We start from the raw sequence: 23472 nt of genomic DNA, 5'->3' as shown, positions 1-23472 counted from the left end.
GCTGTGAGGCGAGTCGCCGCCGCCTCGAGCACGGACGGAAATCAACGAGCGTGCTGGGGTGCGGGTGGTCCGAGGGGGCGTACCATGCGGAGCTGCACCCGCTGCCATCCCCAAATCGCCTCCATCGCCAGCCGCATCGTCCTCAATCCCGTGGGAAGAAGGAGCAACACGGGGGCAGCTGGAGTGGCTTGCTCACGGTTGTAAGCAAGCCGCGACTGCAACGTTGTCATGGTCATGTTCTCGCAGTGAGAACATGAACCATCCACAAACGCAGCCTCGGTGTGATCACTACCCAGACACACAAGACAACGCCTGTGGCCGTCGGAAGCGGAGAGTACTCTACCGCATCCAGAAACAACACAGGGGCGGAAAGGCATCTTTATAAAGATGCGTCCTTAAAAGGATGTTCAACGCCGCTGTGTTTTGCTCTTTTAGAGGAAATTACTCTTTTAAATAAAATCACTCTTTTAGGAAAAAAACTTGTGAGAGTTTTTTAATCTGCTCTGTCAAAGCACCCAGGGGCAGGAAGTGCACAGCCGTGCAACAGGAGAAAGCCGCTGTTGTGCGCCGTAGAATCCAACAGCATGCAGCAGAGGGATAGCAGGAACTCTGTGTGTATACGCCGCAGTTGCAGACACGACCATCGGCTCCGAACAAATTTTCTGAATGAACTCCCGTATTTGCGCTGCTTAAATACCCGTATGTCCGGGGGCGGGACATGCAAATACTGGTTGCCAACTCTCATTGGCCTTTTTTCATAGTTCAGAGGTGAATATCGGCGCTCAAGAGAGACCCCTAGTGTCGCTTCTCTGACACAACGTGGAGAGAGCAACAGAAGGGGAACTGTTGTTCGGTTTAGACCAGTCTGCAAATTACTGCTCATGCTCTGCACTCGTTCTGCTTTATCCATGATTGAGCCATGTTGATAACTGATTTGTGAAGAGCTTTTACATTCTGCTTTTGAAGCTAGCAAAATGCGCTCCAAAACATACAGATGACAGGGGAAAGCTCATTAATATTCATGAGGAAAGCGCTATCTGATTGTTCAGTAAAATATTGCAATCCCCTGCCATTCTACGTTTCAGAAATGAGCTTGCAGGCCACTTGAAATGAATCGAGTTTGACGTGTTGTTATGGGCTCATAATTCAGCAGTGGCGCAGTGCCGCTGCAAACTACATATAGTATGTGTATTTACCCAATCATTCAATTTATGAACCTGTCTTTCAATACTATTTTCAATGGAACATTTTTGTGTAAGCCTCTCACATGATAACTAACACCAGATACAGTGCATTTATGCAATGAAACAATATTGTCCTTCTACATGGTTGCTAACTTTAAAACTTATTGATACAACCAAATCTGTTTCATGCAAGTAAAAAATATTGAATGAATCTGGTTCCGCATTTAACATGGAGCCTGTTGTGGATTTTGGGGTTAGGAGGAACATTTGGGGGAACAATGTGTTTGGAAGTTTCAGGTGACAACATGTTTATTGTACACCATTGTTTGGCAATACAGAGAAATGCCATACCTCCCTTACCACTAACTCAATCAATTGAATGCACATCCCAGTGGAGAAAGTGGAACCATAAGGACTCAAAAGAGTCCTGCCCATGTGGATCAGACGCACATCATCTTTGATAAGGCCAGAACTAAGACTAGTAAACAGCTTAAATCCATGGTGCATTTTGATAGAAGTATGCACCTTAAGGTAGAAGAGTCATGTATTTGATACTGTAAATGCTGGGTATTTTTTGTGTTCTGTGTTGGGTTATGACACAGGGAATTGGAGCAAAAATGGATACAGATGGATTTTGGAATTGAGAAGTGCACGGAACCAGAGAGCGGTTCCCAACTCAGACAAAATAACAATATCAGCTTATTTCAATTTGAATTAGTTTGATTATACTTGCTGTGTGTCCATACTTGCTGTTTGTGTGGCAAGGACTGCTATTATTATTGCTAATACTTAGGGTTAGGAATTTGAACAAAACCAAACCGGTATTACTTAAGTATGTAACTCGTCCCATATCATTTGTGGTATTGATATGAATGTACCTGAATTTGTGCAGCTAATTGTGAAGCGGTGTTCCTTCACTTGTCTAAGCGATTGGACCATTACGCACAACACCCTAGCATTGTGGTGTACATGTCTAGTTGTAGTGAACATGTGGTGTCGGAAGTTTAAGCCAAATTCGGTAACCCAAATTTTAGGAACTTATCTTAAAGCTTCTGGGATCTTTTTGACACAATCTAAATTCAAGCTGACTGGCTGCTCTTTTTTTATGCTACATTGTGAGAAGCTTGATCGGAATCATGTGATGTCATTCATTGTGATGAAACTGGAAGGGATGCAAAGATTTCCTTGTGTCTGTCACAAGCCGTCTTTCCCACCACTCTTAACTGGGGGGTGGACAATCCTTGTTTCCACCCAGAACTATGTGGAAAAGGATGTGTTGTCTTTCTCGCAATGACGAGATGTTCAACAATATCAGCAGAGCCAATGAAGGACAGTTACAGATTTTATTTCTTTTCTGTGAAAAGACTCGAAGCTAGTGATTCTGCTTGACCCTGCCATTCAATTCAAACCACAGAATCTTTTGATTTTTTTATATATAAACTGTATATATATCACAATAACATATATTTCACCCTCTGTCCACAGGTCCTCCAGGAAAGCGGGGAAGAAAAGGCAACCCTGGTGAGTTCCAAGCACAGCTTTTTAAGGATCCTTTCTCTTATTGTACATCACACACACATTTGTTCAGAGGAAGAATTGTACACATCTCTTTGTTTAAAAGAGACCCGCACCTAAACCATTAAAATTACACTAAAATTTATGTTAAGTGATTTCAGCTGTGTTCCAGCCTAATACACACTCCAAGAGAAAGACTCTCAATACCCTCTCTTGTGTTCCAGACCTTTCGTTCTTCTTGTCATGTCTGATTTATATTTCTTTGATAAACCGTTAGATGGAAATGTCCATCTCTATTATGTGGTTGGAAGAAGTCTTGTGGTTGGTAGTCACAGTGATATTTCTATCACACTGCTCAGTGGAGGTCAAAAAATAAGTTCTTGTCTTTCACTTATTTTCACAGCATGCTGTTTGTTTTAGTGCTGATCTCTTAGCCTCTGGAACCTGAGAGTGGTTCTAAGTTGACATCACCATGATCAGACAAAAGTGCCCATAATTAGGACAGAAATATTGTAAGGATTGTGGATTTCTAGTTGTCTGTCTGTTCTAAAGTCTTATTATGAACTTTGTGCTATGGTTCCACCTAAACATCTTATTGATTTATTTTCCTTGCCACAGTCTTTGGCTTGCTCACTGGTGGTTTTAACCACTTGCGACCCCATGTACACATGAATTGACGATGTATTTTGGCTTTGCTGTACGCAGCGCATAATTTAAATTCATTTAAACTCACTGATCTCAGTTCACGAGACTCTGTGCTGTCAGTAATGGGTTAAACTCTTTTAGTTTGGTTTTAATCTCTAATTTTATTCTATATGCCATTTTATTATTTGAGTGATACACTAATGTGCACTTCAGCATATTTTTTCCCCTTAGAAATCCTTTATTTACTGCACATTATCGCATTGAAAATTGATGGGTTCATCAAAAGGCTGATAAATTTAGCTTTCCGAGGCTTTATATATATAGGATGAAATTAAGGTGCATTTCACACTGTTCTGAGACCAGTGCAGACAGGCAGGATCCTGAGGTGGAGTCATCCTATATATCTCTATGCAACTAAGTACATTCACTCCTAAAATCTGACCAAAATTTCAGTTTCAGGCAGCAGATGATGTTTGGACCACTCACAGGGTATCTGCAGGTTTGAAGGACTGAAATTTAAGGCTTTTTAAGACTTTTTAAGGCCAAATAAAAGAACAGTTTAAAACCACTTTTGCAATAGAAAAAACACATTAATTCATTAGCTGGTAAATACAAAACCACTGAGGCTACTTGAATGTCCCTGGACATGTTTTTTATATATACATTTTATTGTGCATTTATGTGTTAATAAGTTAATTCAACATTAAAACTCTAAATTAATTCATTATGAATATCATGTAGCCTAAAGTATGTAGCCTATATTGTGACTTCTCTTTAATTACTTGCTTTCTAGCAAGACATGATGCATTAGACCAATGCTTTGGCAACATCACCGCTTATGTCAATCACGGAAGTGGTGACAAAAACCACACGCAAAAAATAAACTTTATTATTTATTCAGATTGAAAAATTATTCAGAGGCTCTAATTGACTGCTGTGGCTTCAAGATCATCAACAGAGCTGATTGGACTGAGGAGATAATTTCAGCTCTCAACTTTGCAGCATAAATTTATAGCGAACATGATTACATGTTTGTTATTAACTCATATCATTATAGTAATTGTATCGCTAAGAATATGTTTTTATTTATGATGGTTTTGTGTCATACTTTCGTTTAATCCTCTAATCTGTCAAATTTAACACAACAGTCAGTGGGCTTTCTGCCACCACACTGCACATGCACTGATATTTTTATAAATAAGAGGATCGGTCTATAGAACTTATTCACAGTAGCGCCATGTTTGATTTTTAATGGGAATGAAAATGAGTTGTCATTAAAAATAAAAGATGGTGCTGCTGTGAATAAAGTTTTCTTGGCAGATACCTTTAACAAATACTTTAACAGTTAGTTAAAGGGCAGTTCATTTATAAAATGTATTTCTGTCATCACTGCTCACCCTTAAGTCTGAATGAATTTTTCTCTGCCATAGAACAAAAAAGGAGATGTTAAGCAAAACGTTTAGTCTCAGTCTCAATTCACAGTCACTGCATCTTGTTTTTCATTCAATGTAAGTGAATGGTGACTGAAACTCCCTAATATCTCCTTTTGATATCCACTGAAATAAGAAAGTCAAGTGATGACAATAAACATTTTTGAGTGAAATATCTCAAATAAAAAATGGCCGCTTAAAGTTGACAAGATGTATTGAAAATGTTAACAGATTAAATTATGAAAGAGAAGGAGAGGGAGAGATGCTGTGTTGTTGCTTTCCCCCTGATTTTTCTGAATAACTGGCGGCAACATGCAGGCTGCTCTGTCTTGTTTGTCCGTGAACTGTCAGTGTCCTCTTTGCTCCACGACATTATCACAGCATGAGAAAAGGGACATGTGGCGTGAGAACAGTGTCCATTGCGTTGGCAGCCCTAGATCTAGAGAGATGGAGATGAGAGATATAACAGGTGTAACTCTGCAGCTGAGTAGTTCTGTTAGCTTTAAAATTATTGTCAAAGGTAGTGTAAAATAAGGAAGCACAACTATTTGAAAGGCATCAAATGATCACTCAAACCTTGCGTGCTTGCAAATTGTAACGCTTACCGCTTTGTCGATTATAAGCAGGAGCGGCAGTGTTAGAGACGCAAAATAACGCCATTTGCATTTCGGATTAACAGGTTTATGAAGGTTTATACATGTGTAACATCATAAGTTCAGTAAAAATGCGCTTCCCTGCACGCGCTCTCTCTAAACGCAAGTGTCAGCTGCTAAATGACGGATGTAAGAGAGAGAGAGAGAGAGAGAGAGAGAATTTTTTTGACTCTTTAAGCGTCTTCTATATTCACGCCCCAAAATGTAATACCTCAGCAGACGAAATTTAAGACTTCTTGTAATTTATTTAAAATATTTGAGACTTTATATGGCCTTAAATGTTTTTTAAGTAAATTTAAGACTTTTTAAGGACCCATGGATACCCTGACTTAACATGTTTGGCACACATGGGACAATGGTAATCAGTACAAAGATAGAGAATTTATAATGAATAATTTTATTTTAACATGGTTGACAGTGACTGGATGATGTTGGCCATTACTTTGAATCAGAATTAATTATGCTAATTTCTGATGTAATGCCTGTAACATCTCAGAGCGCACATGATGCCTATGTTTACAATTTTACAATTTTAATCAGATTAATTGAGCATTAAAACATTAAGTATCACAAATATGTTAAATTGTGTAACATTTAGAGATTAATAGTTCATTTCGTTTTTATGACTGGTAGGCAAAACATTTCCAGTGGGCAAAATTTTGATACAACCCTAATTCCATCCTTGCTATCATATCTTTCAGACATCAAAGGAAATAATAACCCAGAAGTCTTCTTATGAGACTTGTGACACTCAATCAAGGGTTTGGCAAAAGCATAACCTCTGCATGAATCCAAGTGCATTATCCAAAAGCATGATTCAGCTTTGCCAGTTTCGACCACATGATTTTGTGAGGCTGAAACAACTTGTTGTTAAATCAGAATTGATCATGGTACACTGAAGAACAGCATAAAATATGAACTTGTTATTTCACAAGAATGCGCTTTGGGACACAAGATCTTTCCCACACTGCTGAAATGCTTTGGACTTTCTTTGTGCCTAAATTCATTAAGAGTTCTCCAGATTCACAGACTGTTGCGGAAATCTGTTGAGTCGGCACCAACATATAGTGCAGATAAATACGTAGTTCTGTTTTCTCAGAACAACACATTTTGGTCTTCTAAGTGCAAAATATCTATGTTACTGTACTCATCGCCAAGGGTGGGCAATAGGGGGCAGTGCTCCACAAGGTTATACTGTCACGAATGTAGGTGAAGGCAGACAAGGAGCGAGGATCTAGATGCAGCGGTTCTTTATTTGGAACAAATCAAAAGGAAACAAACACTACAAGATCAAAGGAAATACCTGCGATGGGGAAAAATAAAGCAAAACTACAAAACCAACACGAAAGACATTAGAAGGGTTTAACGGGTAGGAGAAACAATGACGGAGAGCACGGAAACAAGCATCCACAAACATTAAAGACCAACAGGGGAATGGAGAAACAAACTGGGTTAAATACAGCGACACAGGAGGATAACAAACGATATTCAGGTGCAGACAATAACGCTGTGGCAGTGGTGATGAGGGCCGGTAACCATGGGAAATGTAGTTTGTACTCAGACAGTGAAACACGGGGCAGACAACAAGGAAAACGTGACATGGAACGTGAAAAGTGGCATGTGAAACAGAAAACCCGGGGCAGACAACACAGGAACGTGTTGGAGACCTGGAAGGCTCTGGAGGCGGAGCCGTGGGAGGCCCAGAAGGGGGAGCTGAGGAAGGCTCAGGAGGCGGAGCCGTAGGAGACTCTGGAGGCGGAGCCGTAGGAGGCTTGGGAGGTGGAGCTGTAGGAGGCTCGGGAGGCGGAGCCGAAGGAGGCTCGAGGAGAAGAGCCGTAGGACGCTCTAGAGGCGGACTCCTAGAAGGCTCTGGAGTCTCTGGAGCAGAGCCGTAGGAGGCTCGGGAGGCGGAGCCATAGGAGGCTTGGGAGGCGGAGCCGTAGGAGGCTCGGGAGGCGGAGCCGTAGGAGGTTCAGGAGGCGGAGCCGTAGGGTGCTCTAGAGGCGGAGCCGTAGGATGCTCGAGAGGCGGAGCCCTAGAAGGCTCTGGAGTCTCTGGGAGCAGAGCCGTAGGAGGCTCTGGAGGCGGAGCCGTAGGAGGCTTGGGAGGCGGAGCCGTAGGAGGCTCGGGAGGCGGAGCTGTAGGAGGCTCGGGAGGCGGAGCCCTAGAAAGCTCTGGAGTCTCTGGGAGCAGAGCCGCAGGAGGCTCGAGAGGCGGAGCCGTGGAAGACTCGAGAGGCTCTGGAGGCGGAGCCCTGGAAGGCTTGAGAGGTGGAGCCCTGGAAGGCCTGAGAGGCTTGAGAGGCGGAGCCCTGGAAGGCTCCAGAGGCTTGAGGGGCGGGGCCCTGGAAGGCTCGAGAGGTTTGAGGGGCGGAGCCCTAGAAGACTCGAGAGGCTTGAGGGGCGGAGCCCTGGAAGGCTAGAGAGGCTCGAGAGGCAGAGCCCTGGAAGGCTCGAGAGGCGGAGTTCTGAAAGGCTCGAGAAGCTTGAGAGGCAGAGCCCTGGGAGGCTCGGGAAGCTCGAGAGGCGGAGCCCTGGGAGGCTCGGGAGGAGGAGCCCTGGAAGATTCGAGAGACTTGAGAGGCGGAGCCCTGGGAGGCTCGGGAGGAGGAGCCCTGGAAGACTCGAGAGACTTGGGAGGCGGAGCCCTGGGAGGCTCGGGAGGCGGAGTCCTAGAAGGCTCGGGAGGCAGGGCCTTGGAAGGCTCGAGGGGTGCTGGCTCTTGGATGGTCATGGCTACTGGCGCTGGCTCTTGGACAGTCATAGTTACTGGCGTGGGCTCAGGCTCGCTGACCGTGTTAGGCATAGAAGCTGGCTCGCTGACCGTGGCAGGCGTGGGCGCTGGCTCGCTGACCGTGGCAGGCGTGGGCGCTGGCTCGCTGACCGTGGCAGGCGTGGGTGCTGGCTCGCTGACCGTGGCAGGCGTGAGCTGGAGAGCGGAAGCTTTCCTTCTCCTCCTCCTCCGGGCGGACGAAGTTGGCAGCGCTGGCTCGTCGATCTGGGTAGGCATGGGCTCAGGCTCGAAAGCCGGAATCTTGAGGGGTGGTTCGTCGGCCGCGAGTTTCTTTAGATCGAGACTCACGTACTCCCTCCATGTGTGCTCTCCGGGTTCTGGCGCTTCCCTCCGCTGGGCTGATGGTAACCCGACCCAGTAGATGGTCCTCAGGGAAGCGTCGTCGAACCCGGTGTAGATGGCGACCGTGGAGAAGAGACGTGAGTACTCGCGAACGGTCAGATTAGCCTGGGCCAGTTCGGTGAAAACCGCTGCTAGATCCATTATTTGATCGGTCTTTCTGTCACTAATGTAGGTGAAGGCAGACAAGGAGCGAGGATCTAGATGCAGCGGTTCTTTATTTGGAACAAAACAAAAGGAAACAAACACTACAAGAACAAAGGAAATACCTGCGATGGGGAAAAATAAAGCAAAACTACAAAACCAACACGAAAGACATTAGAAGGGTTTAACGGGTAGGAGAAACAATGACGGAGAGCACGGAAACAAGCATCCACAAACATTAAAGACCGACAGGGGAATGGAGAAACAAACGGGGTTAAATACAGCGACACAGGAGGATAACAAACGATGTTCAGGTGCAGACAATGACGCTGTGGCAGTGGTGATGAGGGCCTGGAACCATGGGAAATGTAGTTTGTACACAGACAGTGAAACACGGGGCGGACAACAAGGAAAACGTGACATGGAACGTGAAAAGTGGCATGTGAAACAGAAAACCCGGGGCAGACAACACAGGAACGTGACAGATACACTGTGAACCCCTAAAACAAGAAATTATCAATTAACAATGTAGTTTTTAGAAGTTCTTAGCTTAAACATGCCAGTATTTGCACACTACAAGTACCTCAAAGGAACACTGATCTCCTGAGAGAAACGTAACATTGTCATTTAACATAAAACTGCATATTTAATCAACAGCAGCAGGGGTGCTTCTCATTTTTTAAATTGTTTATACATGTTTCCTCGCTCCTCCATCCTCGAGCCTGTGTGCAGGAAACCGATCAAAGTCCACCATCATGAAGGACGTATTAATTCCCTAAATACACTGTGAAGAGGGAAGGACAGAGGAAGCTTCCCACGGAGGCTTGAGTGATGAAGCACAAGAGCATCCTATGTGGAAGACTTTTTTGTAGAAACACCTGACGTGCACATAAATCCTCCTTCCCTTTCACATCTGGCACAGCAGTTATAATGTATGTTTCACCTTTGCAGTTTAAATAAACCATAATTGCTACATTCTTTAACAGTGCATCTTGAATTATTAGGATTTATTACAAATATATAATTAAATCATGTTTAAAAACAACATAACAGAAAGTGCTCTGAGCTAATGTAGCTACACAGAGACCCCAGATACTGCCTGGGATTCAACCAGTTAGGGGACACAAGGCATCATCATTCACAGAGCGGCAAGTGGGCATGCCATCGTGAATACTAATGTTTGGTGTTGTTTTTATTGGTGTTTTATGGTTATTGTTGACTTATTATTGTGTTATTGGAATTGAGGAGTTTTTTTTTATATGTGTGGTGATTCATGATTACAAAGTGTATAGGGTTACATAAATTAAATGTGCTGTTGTGTCATTTATTAATTTATACATTTCATAGGCTGGACTATCTTGTTGTAGGCTGGACTGTCTTGTTTTTGTTGGGATTTTTTGTGTTCTGAGATGCTAGACAGTGACGAGATTAAAAGGAGAGCAAATTGAGTCCTGCTTCTGAGATTTGTCTCCAGGGAAAAAGACTATAAGATACTGAACTCTGCAATCAAAAATCTGAGATTTCATTATGAACTCAAGATTTCAATATTTCTCATTAAATTCTTCCAAGATCAAATAATCTCTGTACTCTTACTGTATGTCAAAATGTGTTTAATTTGTTTCTATAAGAAGCATCTGAGACAACGTTGATACTTAAGGCCCCAGTAAGTCTACGAAAGAGCAACCTCAATTTACAATTTTCTTGTGGGTATCCAGTTTCTTTAATCATCACACGTTTTTGGCATATTTGAAGTTGCACACGAGTGGAAAAGTAATAAATTCCTGTATAGATCTGTGCCAATGGCTTTTGATTGATTAATGCTATAATCCAGAACCAGGTTTTCTGCATGTGCAGATACTTAAACATGTTGTTTGTATGTATACATTGCCCTCTTCCTTTCAGAAATCTAAATAGATACACTCACGTGAACCTCAGTTTCTTGTGTTGACAGAAAAGAGGCAACAGAAAACATATTGATCATTGTATAATTTATTATTATTAGTATCATTACATCCTGCAGAGTATTACATTTTGTGTAGGTTACTTTGTGTAGATGAATAATAGTAACATTATGATGTAACTTCGACTTCAATTGTTTGTTTTCTTTGTGTTTCAGGAATTCCAGTAAGTACCTCTGTTATCGCTGGAACTTTAATTCAGAACAAATGTGAGTGAAGCTTGAGGTGCAAATACAGCATGGCATGATCCATTGCTGGCTTTATAACCATATTTACTGCAAATGAGGTGAGATAAGAGGGAAAGGCCTAGTAGAGGATATATGGTCCAGAAGACAATTTCTGAATCAGTTTCACTGTATTTTTCACTGTCTGGCATTCATCCTGACCGACTGCTTTCTAATAACCAGACGTGCTTTGCACATCCTAAAAAGAAAAAAAAAAAAAAAAACAGATGATACAAATCTCACTCAGAAAGTATAGGGCACATTAATCACTAGATGTTTGTGTGTTTGTATGCATGTGTTTATGTATGTACATCTGTTTGTGTACACAACTAAGTTCTCCTACATTTCATTTTTTAATGCAGCAATACCGCAGCACAGCAAAATTGTATTGCCGCAGTTGCATCATATTTCGCAACATGAGAAGAAAGCCACAGTAATTAAAGGAAAGAGTGTATAAACATCTGTGGTTACCCAAAACACGTTCCAGTTTTTTATGACCAATTAGTCACAAGTGGTGTTTGTGTATTGCAAACTTATTTTTTAAATGGAGACTATGAGAACATGTGGTATGTAGCACATTTTGTTAATGTCCTATTCTTACACTGGATGGTAAACAAATGTTTCTGTTTATTACTACATATCTAATGTTTTATTTTCAACGTTTTTCATTTTAATGTTTTATTTTCATTAAATCCTAACAGGGCACTCCAGGGCGAGATGGTTACCCAGTAAGTGTCACTTTGTTACTTCCACAGCTCAAGTAATTACATCTTTCATCTGAAATTAACACAAATGTACTGTCTCCATACAGTACATTTGCTCTGACTGCAGTGAAAAGCATTGTTAAGTGTCATAGTGTGCCACCTGCTGGGAATATTAGGAATGATCACTAAAAAAATTTGAATACTTTTTAGCACAGGGTTTAGCACGTTCTAATCAGTCCATTCGCATCTGTGTTGCGAAAACAAGGGTTTTGGGTTTAAAACCCAATAAAATTTAGTGTGTGACTTTAAAGACTAAATTAATACTTAAACCTGTTCTTTTTCTTGGACTTGAATTGTCTTGATGTTCACTTTAGATGTGACACAGTACCTTCATGCTTCATTTTGGGAAAATGAATTGTTAAATTGGTTATGTTGGGGTGGAATATGTCAAATGATTCTTTAAGTTATTTATGTTTCCCAAAGTGTTATGTACAGTATATTTTTATATGTAATATATATAATGGGACTGTATTATATATTTAAACAATCAACTACATGCCTCATGAATATGAAAAAACATTTTGAGTTAGCAGTGCAGTAAATGAGTCATTAGTCATAATAAGTACTTTAAAATTGGCAGTTTCTGTCAATCACATATTCTAATGACAATACATTTATTACTCAGCTCTTACAATGCAGATAATTATTGTTCTTTCCACTATCAAATAGCTCTGCTTTTAAAAAAGACATAGTTGTACGAAGTCTCTCTGACAAGTCGGCACAATCCAGATGCAATCGGTTGCTTGCGCTGGCAACCTTTGTGCTACATGAAGATCAACTGGGAAATATCGGCCTGTGTGAAGTCCCTCCAAGCATAACAAGAGAGCTGCTCCAAACTGAACTGTGTGGAGGACTCCACCACATGTGGCCCTTACCGGATTTCCAAATGCAGTCAAAACCATCACAACACAAGCCATCCGTCTTTTTCTCCCCCTCGCTGAGCAGCACGACATGTGCAAGCCCTGCATGCTCTCTGGTCACTTGTCCAATTCAAAAGCCCTTTTGAATTGTTATACAAGCACATGCAAACAAATACAAACAGCTCTTTTATCTTTTTTTTCTGGCTAATGAAGGACGTGTTGGTCAGCTTAAACTCATTCAGGGCAGAGTAAGATAAAATATCTGTTTCTATCAAGCTGTATTTATTTTTGTTCAGTGTTATGTTGTTTGTACAATGTTGACATAATGTTCTTTGTAAAATATTCATGAATGAGTCATTGCATTTAGATCTACCAAGTGGACATCTGTATCATCATGACCTTTTGTTCTAAATGGTCAATCAGAAAGCTTTTACATTCAGCTTAGTTAAGTGCTTTGCCTTATATTCAATGAACTATACACATAGACCTCTTTCAGCACCTTTGCTATGGACAGTCCTGTCGTCTAAACTTACTGAGGGCAGGGATGATGGATGATATTTTTCTGATTAAGCTGTCTGTTTTAACTTTGTCCCATTCACTGTTCGGATCCTGTGTTGTGTGGTGGTTAGTAGTGATTAAGGCTCAGATCTGGTAACTGATAGGTTGCTGGTTTGATTCCCGAAAGTGTGTCTTGAGCCACCACCATTCTGCAATTGAGCAAACCACTTAAGCCCAGGATTCTCCAGGGACATTTCCCATTAATGTTCACGACACTGTTCTATGGTGGCCAAATAAATATTGTAATGGAAATAAATAAATAAATTGCATATAAGTACATTTTATAATATTAATAAATTCATGACCTGGTTGTGTGGAAATAAATAAAGATTTTATTTGGTTATATTATTCTTATTCTTAGGGTGAGTAAGTTACAGAGGAGTTTACAGTTTATCTGAGCAGGACATGTTCTGTGTCCACCTTTACTTTCACTTTGTAATTCATTGTCACGTTTGTCCTGAAATAACCATGTAATAGTTCATGTGATTCTCTGAACTTACTTATGCCCTGTTTCTCCCTTTCTTCTCTCTTCTTTTTGTCTTTTTCTCTCTCAGGGTCCATTGGGTATGGATGGTAAACCTGTGAGTATTCCCTTCAGTCACCTGTCATGATGTAATTTCATTAAACCAGATCAAGAACAGCTTATAATAATTAACTTTAAAGCATAAACAAGCACCCAAAAGTGTCTTAAAAATATTCCATGGCATAAAAGAAGCATGACGCATTCATCATATACCAAGTCTTCTGAAGGTATTAATTACTTTGATTGAATGACGACTTAAAGTTTGGTCTGTCCATCATACAAATTATTGACTCAACCAATAGCGTGAGTTGGGGGCAGGACTGTCTGTTAGATCAACGGCAGAAGAGGGCTTATTCAGAAAGCTGTTTTGAAAGCAAAGTTTATTTTTAGCCACAGGAATTGTATACTTCATCTTTACATTGCTAAATTGATATTGATATACTACTAGTCGATGGACTACTTTTATGACACATTCGGGTGCTTCAATGAGCGATAAAGTGATTCTCCAGTTACTGCCAGTGTATTGAATTCAGCCAGTTATTTCCTTTTGTGTTCCACTGAAGACAGAGAGTCCTATGGTTTGGAACAGCGTGAGGGTGAAATAAAATTGTAATTTTTGGGTGAACTATACCTTTAACGTTGCTAATCTCTAGGAATAATGCAGTCGTTTACAACCCTAATGGTTAAAGCATGTGTCGATAAATGAGACTATAGAGCATGCTCACTCTTTACACCTCACAGAAAAAAAAATTTCCTCTCCCCATAGGGACCTTCAGGTCAAAAAGGCAGTCAGGTAAGAGTTTTCATCATTGCAATATGAAAATGTTAGTATAATTTTTCATGCACTCATTTACATTATGTTTATGCATTTGGCAGATGCTTTTATCCAAAGCGACCTACAAGTTATACATTTGATCAGTATGTGTGCTTCCTGGGAATAGAAACCCATGAATTTGGCACCATCCTCTCCCAGTTGAACTATAGGAACAGAACAATCATGCACTTATAAGCTGGAATGAGATGCATCGTAGATTCCTTATAAAAACCTAGCCATGGGGTACTCAACACTAGAAAGCCGGGGGTTTGGAAAGCAGGATCCCTTTAGCCTCGAGGGCTGCACTCTTTTTATTTATTTATTACAACATATATATATATATATATATATATATATATATAAATGTATAAAAAGAAATGACAAAAAGAAGTAGATAACAAGTAGATCACAATTGTTGAAATTTCATTTTTTTTGTCAATAGAAAGATGATGATCTGTACTGCTGTCACTGTCAAAGATTGTCATGACATACTGGCCACCTAGTGAACACACACACCAACCAAGAGATACAGTACCCATAAAACAAAAACAAAATAGCCAGTACTAGCTCTAAAAGCGCTCAACTCTGATATAGCAGGATTTTCCCTTTTTTCTGTTATTATTGTTCGTAATAAGCATGTATCACTGTTGAGTTCATTTGTAACTCACAACTCGTTTGATTCGCGCTATGGCAGTAACAAGCAGGTCTAGAAGAGATGTGCATGATTAAATTGACTGAGAGCAAGCAAAAACTGTTATCAACGCTCAGAGTGCTAAATGACCCCGCAGTCATGTAATATAAAATCCAGATTTAGATTAGCGGATCTGTTGTTTAATTCATTATTTTTTATCTGTTTACCATTTCTTTTCTTCTATAACGGCTCAGCAGTTTATCTATACTGAGAATTACTGTAAAGGCAGAAGGTTGACACCTCAAAATTCATACACTTTCAATAATTTTATGAGATCACGCGTGCCACAAAAAGATGATTTCGGCCCGCAGGCCACCTGTTGAGTACCATGGCCATAGCCAATGCACCAACATTTTGCCCATACCAGTCCAATATCGATAAAGAGGCACAGTCAAGACTGCTTATTCAGCCCAGGTAAACTCCACTCCATTACCTCATCCAGTATTGCTTCATGTTTGAGAGAACAACAGCTTTCTAAATAAATAAGACCACTTCCATTCCTCAGGTTACTCCAGGTCTCTGGTCCTCCTGATATAACCATGCATGTGCTTACACAGGGGATGCCAGGAAGGGCCTCAGAGCTCTGCAATAGCTGAATGAGAAATAGCCTCTTTGTAAAGCAATTAGACTGAAGTCCACAACGGTAAACATGTGAGGCCATTGCTTAGAACTGCTCACAAATTGGTTAAAGCATCCCAACGAAACACCAAACAGCTTTCAACATTTACGTCACAGTTAGAGTCACCAGTTTTAAATCACACTCAAATGGAAAAAAATGTCTTCCTCAAATGGAAGAGTACTTTAGTCAAGAGTGTTTACTTGAAAGGCCATTGAAGGTTAAAGACAGCACAAAGATGGGTGTATTTTTGACTGGGCACACATGAACAAGATGAGATGAATACAGGACTTGCATAACAGTAGAGATGTGTAACATCTCAACATAATGTAAATGTTTTCCATCTGTTTATTGTGCGAGAGGCTGTCATGTATAACCGAGTCTTAGATAGTCAGTATCATCTAATATGGCTTATCAATCACTACCTCAAGAGTATGGGATCGAGCTGTTGATCCACTCAAGTCATTGGGTCCAACAATAATAACTTCCAGTCCACTTTTTACAACATGTCCTTGCAATCTATGAGGTTAAAACTCCAGCCAACTTTAAAAAGATCAAAGGTGACACCAGCTCTCCCAGTGTTGTCCTTCTACCACTATGTTATTGTCCCACGGCCATGTGCATTGACAGCAAATCCATCTAAACACTTTTAAGTGCATTTGGGACCAGAGTCTCATGTTTGACATACTTTGAAAATTCCCAGGACATCACTGTTGCTTTTCTCTGATGTAGCCCATACTTACATTCATAAGACAGCACACAAAATCAAACTGCAGAGAACGCTACACCACAAAGAATGAGATGGAACTGTGATAATTGCAATGTGTTTTGTTGTTTTTGCAGTCTTAACCACAGTTTGGTGAGCCTTTCTCCTGAGCAGAATAAAGCCAGAATAAATCTTAAATATCAGTTATTCCCTCAAACCAACCATCTAAACTTGTAATAAGAGCTATTGTGGAAAATTATTTTCAGAAAACATGAAATCTTTGCTGTCATCAGGAATGGAATGCCATTGTGTTATCTTTATTTTTTTATGTACCTATGATTATATTTTGTTTTTGATTTAGCCAATGATTTAGAAAAACACACAGATTCAACCAATAAAACATAATTTTTAAATTGGTGATGGGGTGACTTGTGTGATTTGCAATGGAAAAGGCCTGCACTGATGAGAACCATTTTTAATCTGTCATATTGCAACTTTTTCTTCTTTTACCAGGGAATGCCAGGACCAAAAGGAGATAAGGTACAATCATATCATTTCAGAACACATTCCAGAATGATATATTTGCAATTTACTGTGCCATTTAGGCATAATAATAATAGTTTTAGTCTAATAGAAGCTAAAGTTAAAAGAAGCCAGCCTTAAGTGTGCAAAACCCTTGGGGAGCACATGCCAGTATTAACCGCATAAAATAATGTAAAGGAATAGTTCACCCATCTTCATCAACTCATGTTATTCCAAACCTGTATGGTTTTAACCATATGGTTGGCAACTTAAATTTGGGTCATATCGACTACTTTATGGTGCTTTTGTGGTAATTTCTTGGAGCATGACAGCCCCAGTCTCAATTCATTTTCATTTTGGACATTATGCTAAATTTTTTAATAAACAACATGAGGATGACTAGATGATGACATAATTTTTAGTTTTGGGTGAACTATCCCTTTAAAATATCCTCCAACTAACAGTTAATCTAAGAGTTTCTCTCTTCATAGGGCGACCAGGGAGACATAGGCCCTAGTGTGAGTGTCACAAGCATTCAACCTTGTACTCAATCTCTATAGAAACATGAGTTTGCTCTGCCACACTGATCTGAGAAAGGCCCTTGACTTGTAAAGCAATTAAAGTTGTTTTCTTCTAAATGGCAGGGATTGTTGCTATTACAAAAGTTTACATATTAGAAAAGTTAAATTTAGATCTATTAAACAAATTCAAATTACAGCCTCAATATGGTATCCATCAGTGTTGCCCTGCCTTCACCCAGCCTGTCATCAGGTTCATTTTATCCACTTGGGAAAGACATGAGCCTTGACTAATCAGGAATCCCTCAGTAAAGGCCGTACCACTTTTCTATCTATATCAACTTGAGCTATCATTTAAATCATCTGGCTCCCAAAACCTTTTTTCCGTCATGACCATTCTGTACAATTAGAACCACTTGCCTTGGCTGGTCTGCTTCTTTAAATGATATGATTGTGTTGTATGCACTGCACTGGTTTTGCTTTACTCCATCATACATTGTGGAAAAATGAGCCAAAGTATTTGGAGTGATGACGTGACCAAATATGTGCTTTTCAACTACAGTTTAGAACAGTGGTTTTTTGAACAAACGCCCCCCTGACCTCTTCATGATCCTCTTACTCCCCCAACTATAAAAAAACAAAAACACTTCAGAAATACTATTACAGCCAAGCAATTGCAACACTGATACCTGAAGCCTGAGTTTTTGGTAAAAAAAAAAAACTGAAACAGAAGTTTCTTATTGTATTTAAACTACATGTAAAAGCCTCAAGTTGAGTAATATTGTGTTTGGAAAAAAATGCAAAAACACATGGATTGTTTGAAAGGTATTGCAAATGTATTTAGAAATTCAAACAAATTCAGGCTCACACACAAATTTTTTTAAGATGAACCAATCACGTGAACAATAACGTAACTAACCTAAATGGCCAATGAAAAAGCAGCGGTCGTTCGCGCACTCAATTAGGCAATATATACTAGGCTTCAAATTTGAATAGCCTACAAACGGTCATTTGATTACAGCTCGGCCACCTGAACTGAACCGAAGAAAAAACGACGTCAAAAACAGCCACTTTTTTTTAATTAATTACGGTCATTAGTGTGAGCCCTGAGCACTAATTATGCGCCTAATTATGTATTCCGCGTTATGTACAGAAAAAGCAGGTGAAAGCGCGCCTCTATTTTGCACTGAAAATTCTCCGCCTCTTAAAAGCATGTGTAACTTAGGAAGCGGCTCTCCTGGCATATCCTCCTGGTGAAGTGTCAGCAGTAATCCGAGCAAGACGAAGACATAGGCTAAGGAGAAGAGCTGAAAAGATATTTGCTCAGGCCGCCTGTTGAGTACCTCTGAGTATGCCCCCCATTTGTGCCTGAGCACCCCCTCTCTGCTGCCTCGTTCACACCGCCCCCCAACACTGTCCAAACGCCCCCTAGGGGGCGGTACCGCCCCCGTTGAGAAACGCTGGTTTAGAAGGAGAGTATTACCCCATAGAATCCATTAAAACTCTTATGGGACAAGGGCCCATTGACCTGGAAGCAGAGGGGTTACCAGGATATCATGTTTGGGGGGCATTTGGCTTGTTTGGGGGGCAACATAAACAATTGAAAAAATCGGCGCAAAATTAAGCTATACTACACACAATCTGTTTTAGTGCATATCTTTTTCTAAGCCAGGAACCCAGAGATAGGCACAGGGCCCCTATTAGACTATAGGGCTTAAACTGGATTTTTGTTGTGTCAGACCTCACTCATCTGCTAGCGATGGAAAAATATGCACAAAACAATCCACTTTTAAATTGTAATTTATCATCAGATGCAGAGGCGTTTCCAGCATTGAAGGACATCCGGGGCTTAGCCCAAACAATTTTATTTTCACACTAGCAACCACTTCCCTGTAGTCCAAAGCTGGTGAGAGGGTATTCTTTGAGTTTTGCTCTGGCTGGGCCTGTTTCTACAGTTCCTAAATCTTCCACTAAGTACTATCCTCAACATCCTCTCTCCTCCCTGAATCATCTGTGATGCAAAAGAACAGATACAGCACATAACTTATTGCAAATCAGCTTCAAACAACTAATTCATCAAGTGCTACATATGTCAAATTTTAGACCAATGCTATTGAAGAAAATGTATTGGGAAGAGCAGATCTGTGGGATTGCCCTAATATCTATCATGATTCTTGAATTTTCATGTACATTAACATAAAGTCATCACAAAAGAGTTATATTATAGTCAGTAAAGTGAGGTAAAAAAAATATTGAATATAAATCATTTATATTTTTTGACATAAATAGTCAAATTGATGTATAAGATCCTAAGTTAAAGCAATACATGAATGACTTCATTGACACACTATGGCATCGAACTGTATATAATTCTCATCATCTCTATGAGAATAATTCATCTGTCAAAATCCTTTCATTAGGATCACTGAGATAAACAATGTTTCACTTTTAACTTTCTCTAAAGTAAAGTGACTTATTAATTGTTACCAGTTTCCATGCCTGATTCTGGCACAGCTGCTGCTGCTGCTCCTCAGTCTGTAGCTCATCTTTGCTACACTCTACAAAACCATTTAATCAAATCAAAGTGTATATTTCCTACAAACTAATATCACAAAACAAGTCACACATACATTTTATGTTAATGCTTATTGGTTATCCTTAGCGAAAACAACACCTGATAAACAAGAAAAGTACACTCCAAACGGGTCTCGAACTGCGGTCTCCGGCATGAGAGGCAACTACGTTAACTCGGAGCTACCAAGCCACTAGTTCAAAACACAATGAAATAAGGCAAATTCCGGGGTTTACATAGGCTTTTGTCTGGTTTCATATTTGTCAGTCAACTATTCAAAATACATTCGGGGCTACACTCAAAACAACAGATGGACAGATTATTTCTCAAATTCTCAGGGGAGGTAGAGCTTATCCTAGGGGAGGCACTGCCTCCCCCAGCCTCCCCCTAGACACGGCCCTGCCTGGAAGTCGATTAAAGCTGCATTTCCTTCCAGATGGCAGGGCTTGGTTTGTTGTGCAGGCGGATGGTTGACCTTGTGCTCACTCTTGACTTTTGTCCAGAGATAAAGCAAGTAGTTTCAGATGAGACACCCAAAGTAGACTTTCTTATCAGATACAGCCTAGAACATTGTTCTAAGTGATATAGATGCATTTTTATTTTCCTTAAAATGTAAATTTTTTAGTGTGGTTTGCAAATCCATTATAATTATAAATGCTCATAAGGTCAGGGGTTTGTTAAAACTTGAGTAGAGATATGCTTTTACTTGCAATTATACATCATTTGTATTATATTAATTGCAATTAAACTCCCTGGGAACCACCCAGTAAACCTTGCATTGTGGCACCGAGTTTTGCACCACTCACATTTTCTTCTACAAAAACCTTATTTTTAGTTCAGTTACTGCAGAGTACACTGAAGTGTACACAAACAACCACTGATAGTCTGTGAGAAAATAAAATAAAGAAAGATTTTCTCTTGGAAAAAAAAGTAGCTTTTCTTCATCAATCTATTGCAGTCCTAATTTATCATCACCATGTGTACCCATTGAAAGTTAATCATATCCAGACGGTGTGTGTGGGCTTGGTATCTCAAAACACAAGTATAGCCAGAATACTGTAGCTCGTTCAGGATTTGGTTTCAAGTAGAAGCTTAGTTCTTCATAGAAATACAATATGAGATGTAATTCTTTATCACTCTCATTTTCCATAGTATCTCCTCTTTCTCCCTTATGCCATTTCCTTCTATATGACCTCCAACCTCCCAGGGACCACCAGCCTACACAGCCTCTGCAGGCCTGCTCAGTAATCAGATTCTCACAGTGAAGGTTTGTCCATCCCATGCGATTGTTCCTGAATCCCTCAACACCTGTGGCCGTCCACATTCATTAACATCGGTGTATTCAAACCTTTGTTCTCTTTCTTGTTTTCTCAATGTCTCCTTCGTTTCCACAAATCCTTATGCTGAGGGAAAATTAAGACATTGTTTGCTTTCTTATTCACTCTGTCCATCTTTCTCATTATCTGTTCTCTGCTGTCAGATGGTCTTCCCACACTACGAGCATGGCTTTCTCTCTGTTACAGGTGACCACTACAATTCTCACAGGTGCCTTCTTAAGGTAGAGCACGACGCATGCATGCCTCAGTGCTTTTCTGATTTTCTCAATTTTATCCTTCTCTTGTATGTGGCCTTGGCCTCAAAAATCCTTAGTTAGCTCCTCAGCAGCTTGCAATGTGATGTTGCATACCTGTTTTGAATTTCAAAGAGAGTACTAATTGCTGTGTTTATTGACATTGGAGACGAAAACATGTTACACAAACCACAGCAAATAAGCAAGCAAAATTTATTTTTGTCTTTTTAGCAGTAGGAGTGTCTTTAATTATGTTAACATGATTAAAAAGCTATTTTTGTGTGGAACTTCAACCTTACAATTTTTTGTAGATAGGTGCCTCCTGGGCATTTTGCCCTAAGAGCTTTTTACACCAGCTTTATCTCTTCACCTGGAAGTTGCAGCCAAACCTTTCAAATTCAATATATAGATGCAGAGATTAGAAAAAATATGCTTTGAAATTAATATGAAACTTTTCTTTGCAAGCAAAAGAAACTAACTTATTTGAGTAACATTTAGACTAGACAGTAAAACAAAATAAGATCAGAAACCACAATAAAATGTCTTACTTTTCATTAAACAGTTTTCAAAATCTTGTTCTTCCTCTACAATCTCTCTCTTCATCTTGCTCATTCTGTAGGGTGATCAAGGTCAGTCTGGACCTCCAGGTCCCCCTGGACCTCCGGGAACACCTGGTCCCAGAGGGCCTCCAGGAAACACAGGCAGAGATGGGCCCCGGGGCCACCCAGGAGAGCCGGTGAGACACTCACTTTCTATCTCATATAGTATCGTCTGCCTTAACATCAGCTAAGCATGTACTGAATTCACTCATTCTACAGCTGTTGTGAGTCATACTCTATAGGAGTCACACATTGTTTAAGACTCCTTCTCAGAAGACATGGGGCTGCTTCTCACTGTGACTCAGTCAGCACAGAGATGAACCCTGAGCTCAGTGCTGAGTTCAGACACATTATATTAGCATTTACATTTGTGCAGATGCTCTAGTAGGATGGGTAGCTATGGAATACAGTTTATAAAGAGTCAGATACTATCGGCACCCCTAAATTAAATTCTAACATACAGTATAGCTGCATCTCTGATGTGTGTTTAGTCTCACAAACACCCTACACCAACTCCTACCCCTCAATCTAACCCTAACCTTCAACAATTTGCCATGGTTTTACAAGACTAACCATTGTACCTTAAAATAAAACCATAGTAACAACAAAACACCATATTACTGTAGTAACAACATTGTGGCTTCCGCTAAAAATCATGGTTACTACAATATTACAATAGTAAAAACATGGTAAATTTGACCGACCAAACCATTCTCTCAACTTTCCGACCTTCACCATGACCATATCACTGTGAGGAAATCAACCTTGAAATATTTTTTTTTTATTTATTATGAAATATTGAGATTGGAGACTGGAAGCAGGAATGGATAGGACAAAAGGTGGAATCGAACCCGGGTCGTCCGCAAGAAAAAGCTCATCCACACTGCCATTACACCCCACAGCAGTAACACTAGGGATGCAGTTTGGCATCAATTTCTGTGTTTCCACCAGACTACTGGAGTGCAAATAGTCGTGCTGTGTGGGCAGGTGATATTAACACATGGTGCAAACAGTAAAAAAAAAAAAGAGAGATCCAAAGTGTTATGGGATAGTTCACTCAAATGTAAAAAGTCAAAATTTACTCACCCTCATATTTTTCCTAAGCTGTAAACAGTTAAATTGAATGGTGATGGATGCTGTCAGTCCCCTAACATCTCTCTTTGTGTTACACAGAAGACAGTCAAATGGGTTTGAAATAACTTGTGGGGATGAATTATGACAGAATTTTTGGGTGAAATATCCCTTTAACCCCAAGAGCCTACAAAAACACAATG

At 40.3% G+C, this 23472-nt stretch overlaps 1 protein-coding gene across 1 annotated transcript in view; it reads left to right on the top strand.

The window, feature by feature from the left end:
- The window catches only part of LOC127628087 (collagen alpha-1(XXIII) chain-like), a 172009-nt gene that overhangs the window by 127987 nt on the left and 20550 nt on the right, over positions 1–23472 (top strand). Inside the window, exons 3-11 of the mRNA XM_052104770.1 lie at positions 2670–2705; positions 10820–10827; positions 11587–11613; positions 13622–13648; positions 14357–14383; positions 16931–16957; positions 17431–17457; positions 21237–21296; positions 22219–22335. Coding sequence (XP_051960730.1) covers positions 2670–2705; positions 10820–10827; positions 11587–11613; positions 13622–13648; positions 14357–14383; positions 16931–16957; positions 17431–17457; positions 21237–21296; positions 22219–22335 — 356 coding nt within the window. The remainder of the gene's footprint in view (positions 1–2669; positions 2706–10819; positions 10828–11586; positions 11614–13621; positions 13649–14356; positions 14384–16930; positions 16958–17430; positions 17458–21236; positions 21297–22218; positions 22336–23472) is intronic.

The sequence above is a fragment of the Xyrauchen texanus genome, chromosome 34, assembly GCF_025860055.1.
Source record: "Xyrauchen texanus isolate HMW12.3.18 chromosome 34, RBS_HiC_50CHRs, whole genome shotgun sequence".
NCBI lineage: Eukaryota > Metazoa > Chordata > Actinopteri > Cypriniformes > Catostomidae > Xyrauchen > Xyrauchen texanus.
The sequence above is the reverse complement of the archived record's forward strand: the minus strand, read 5'-3'. Positions and strand labels throughout refer to the sequence as shown.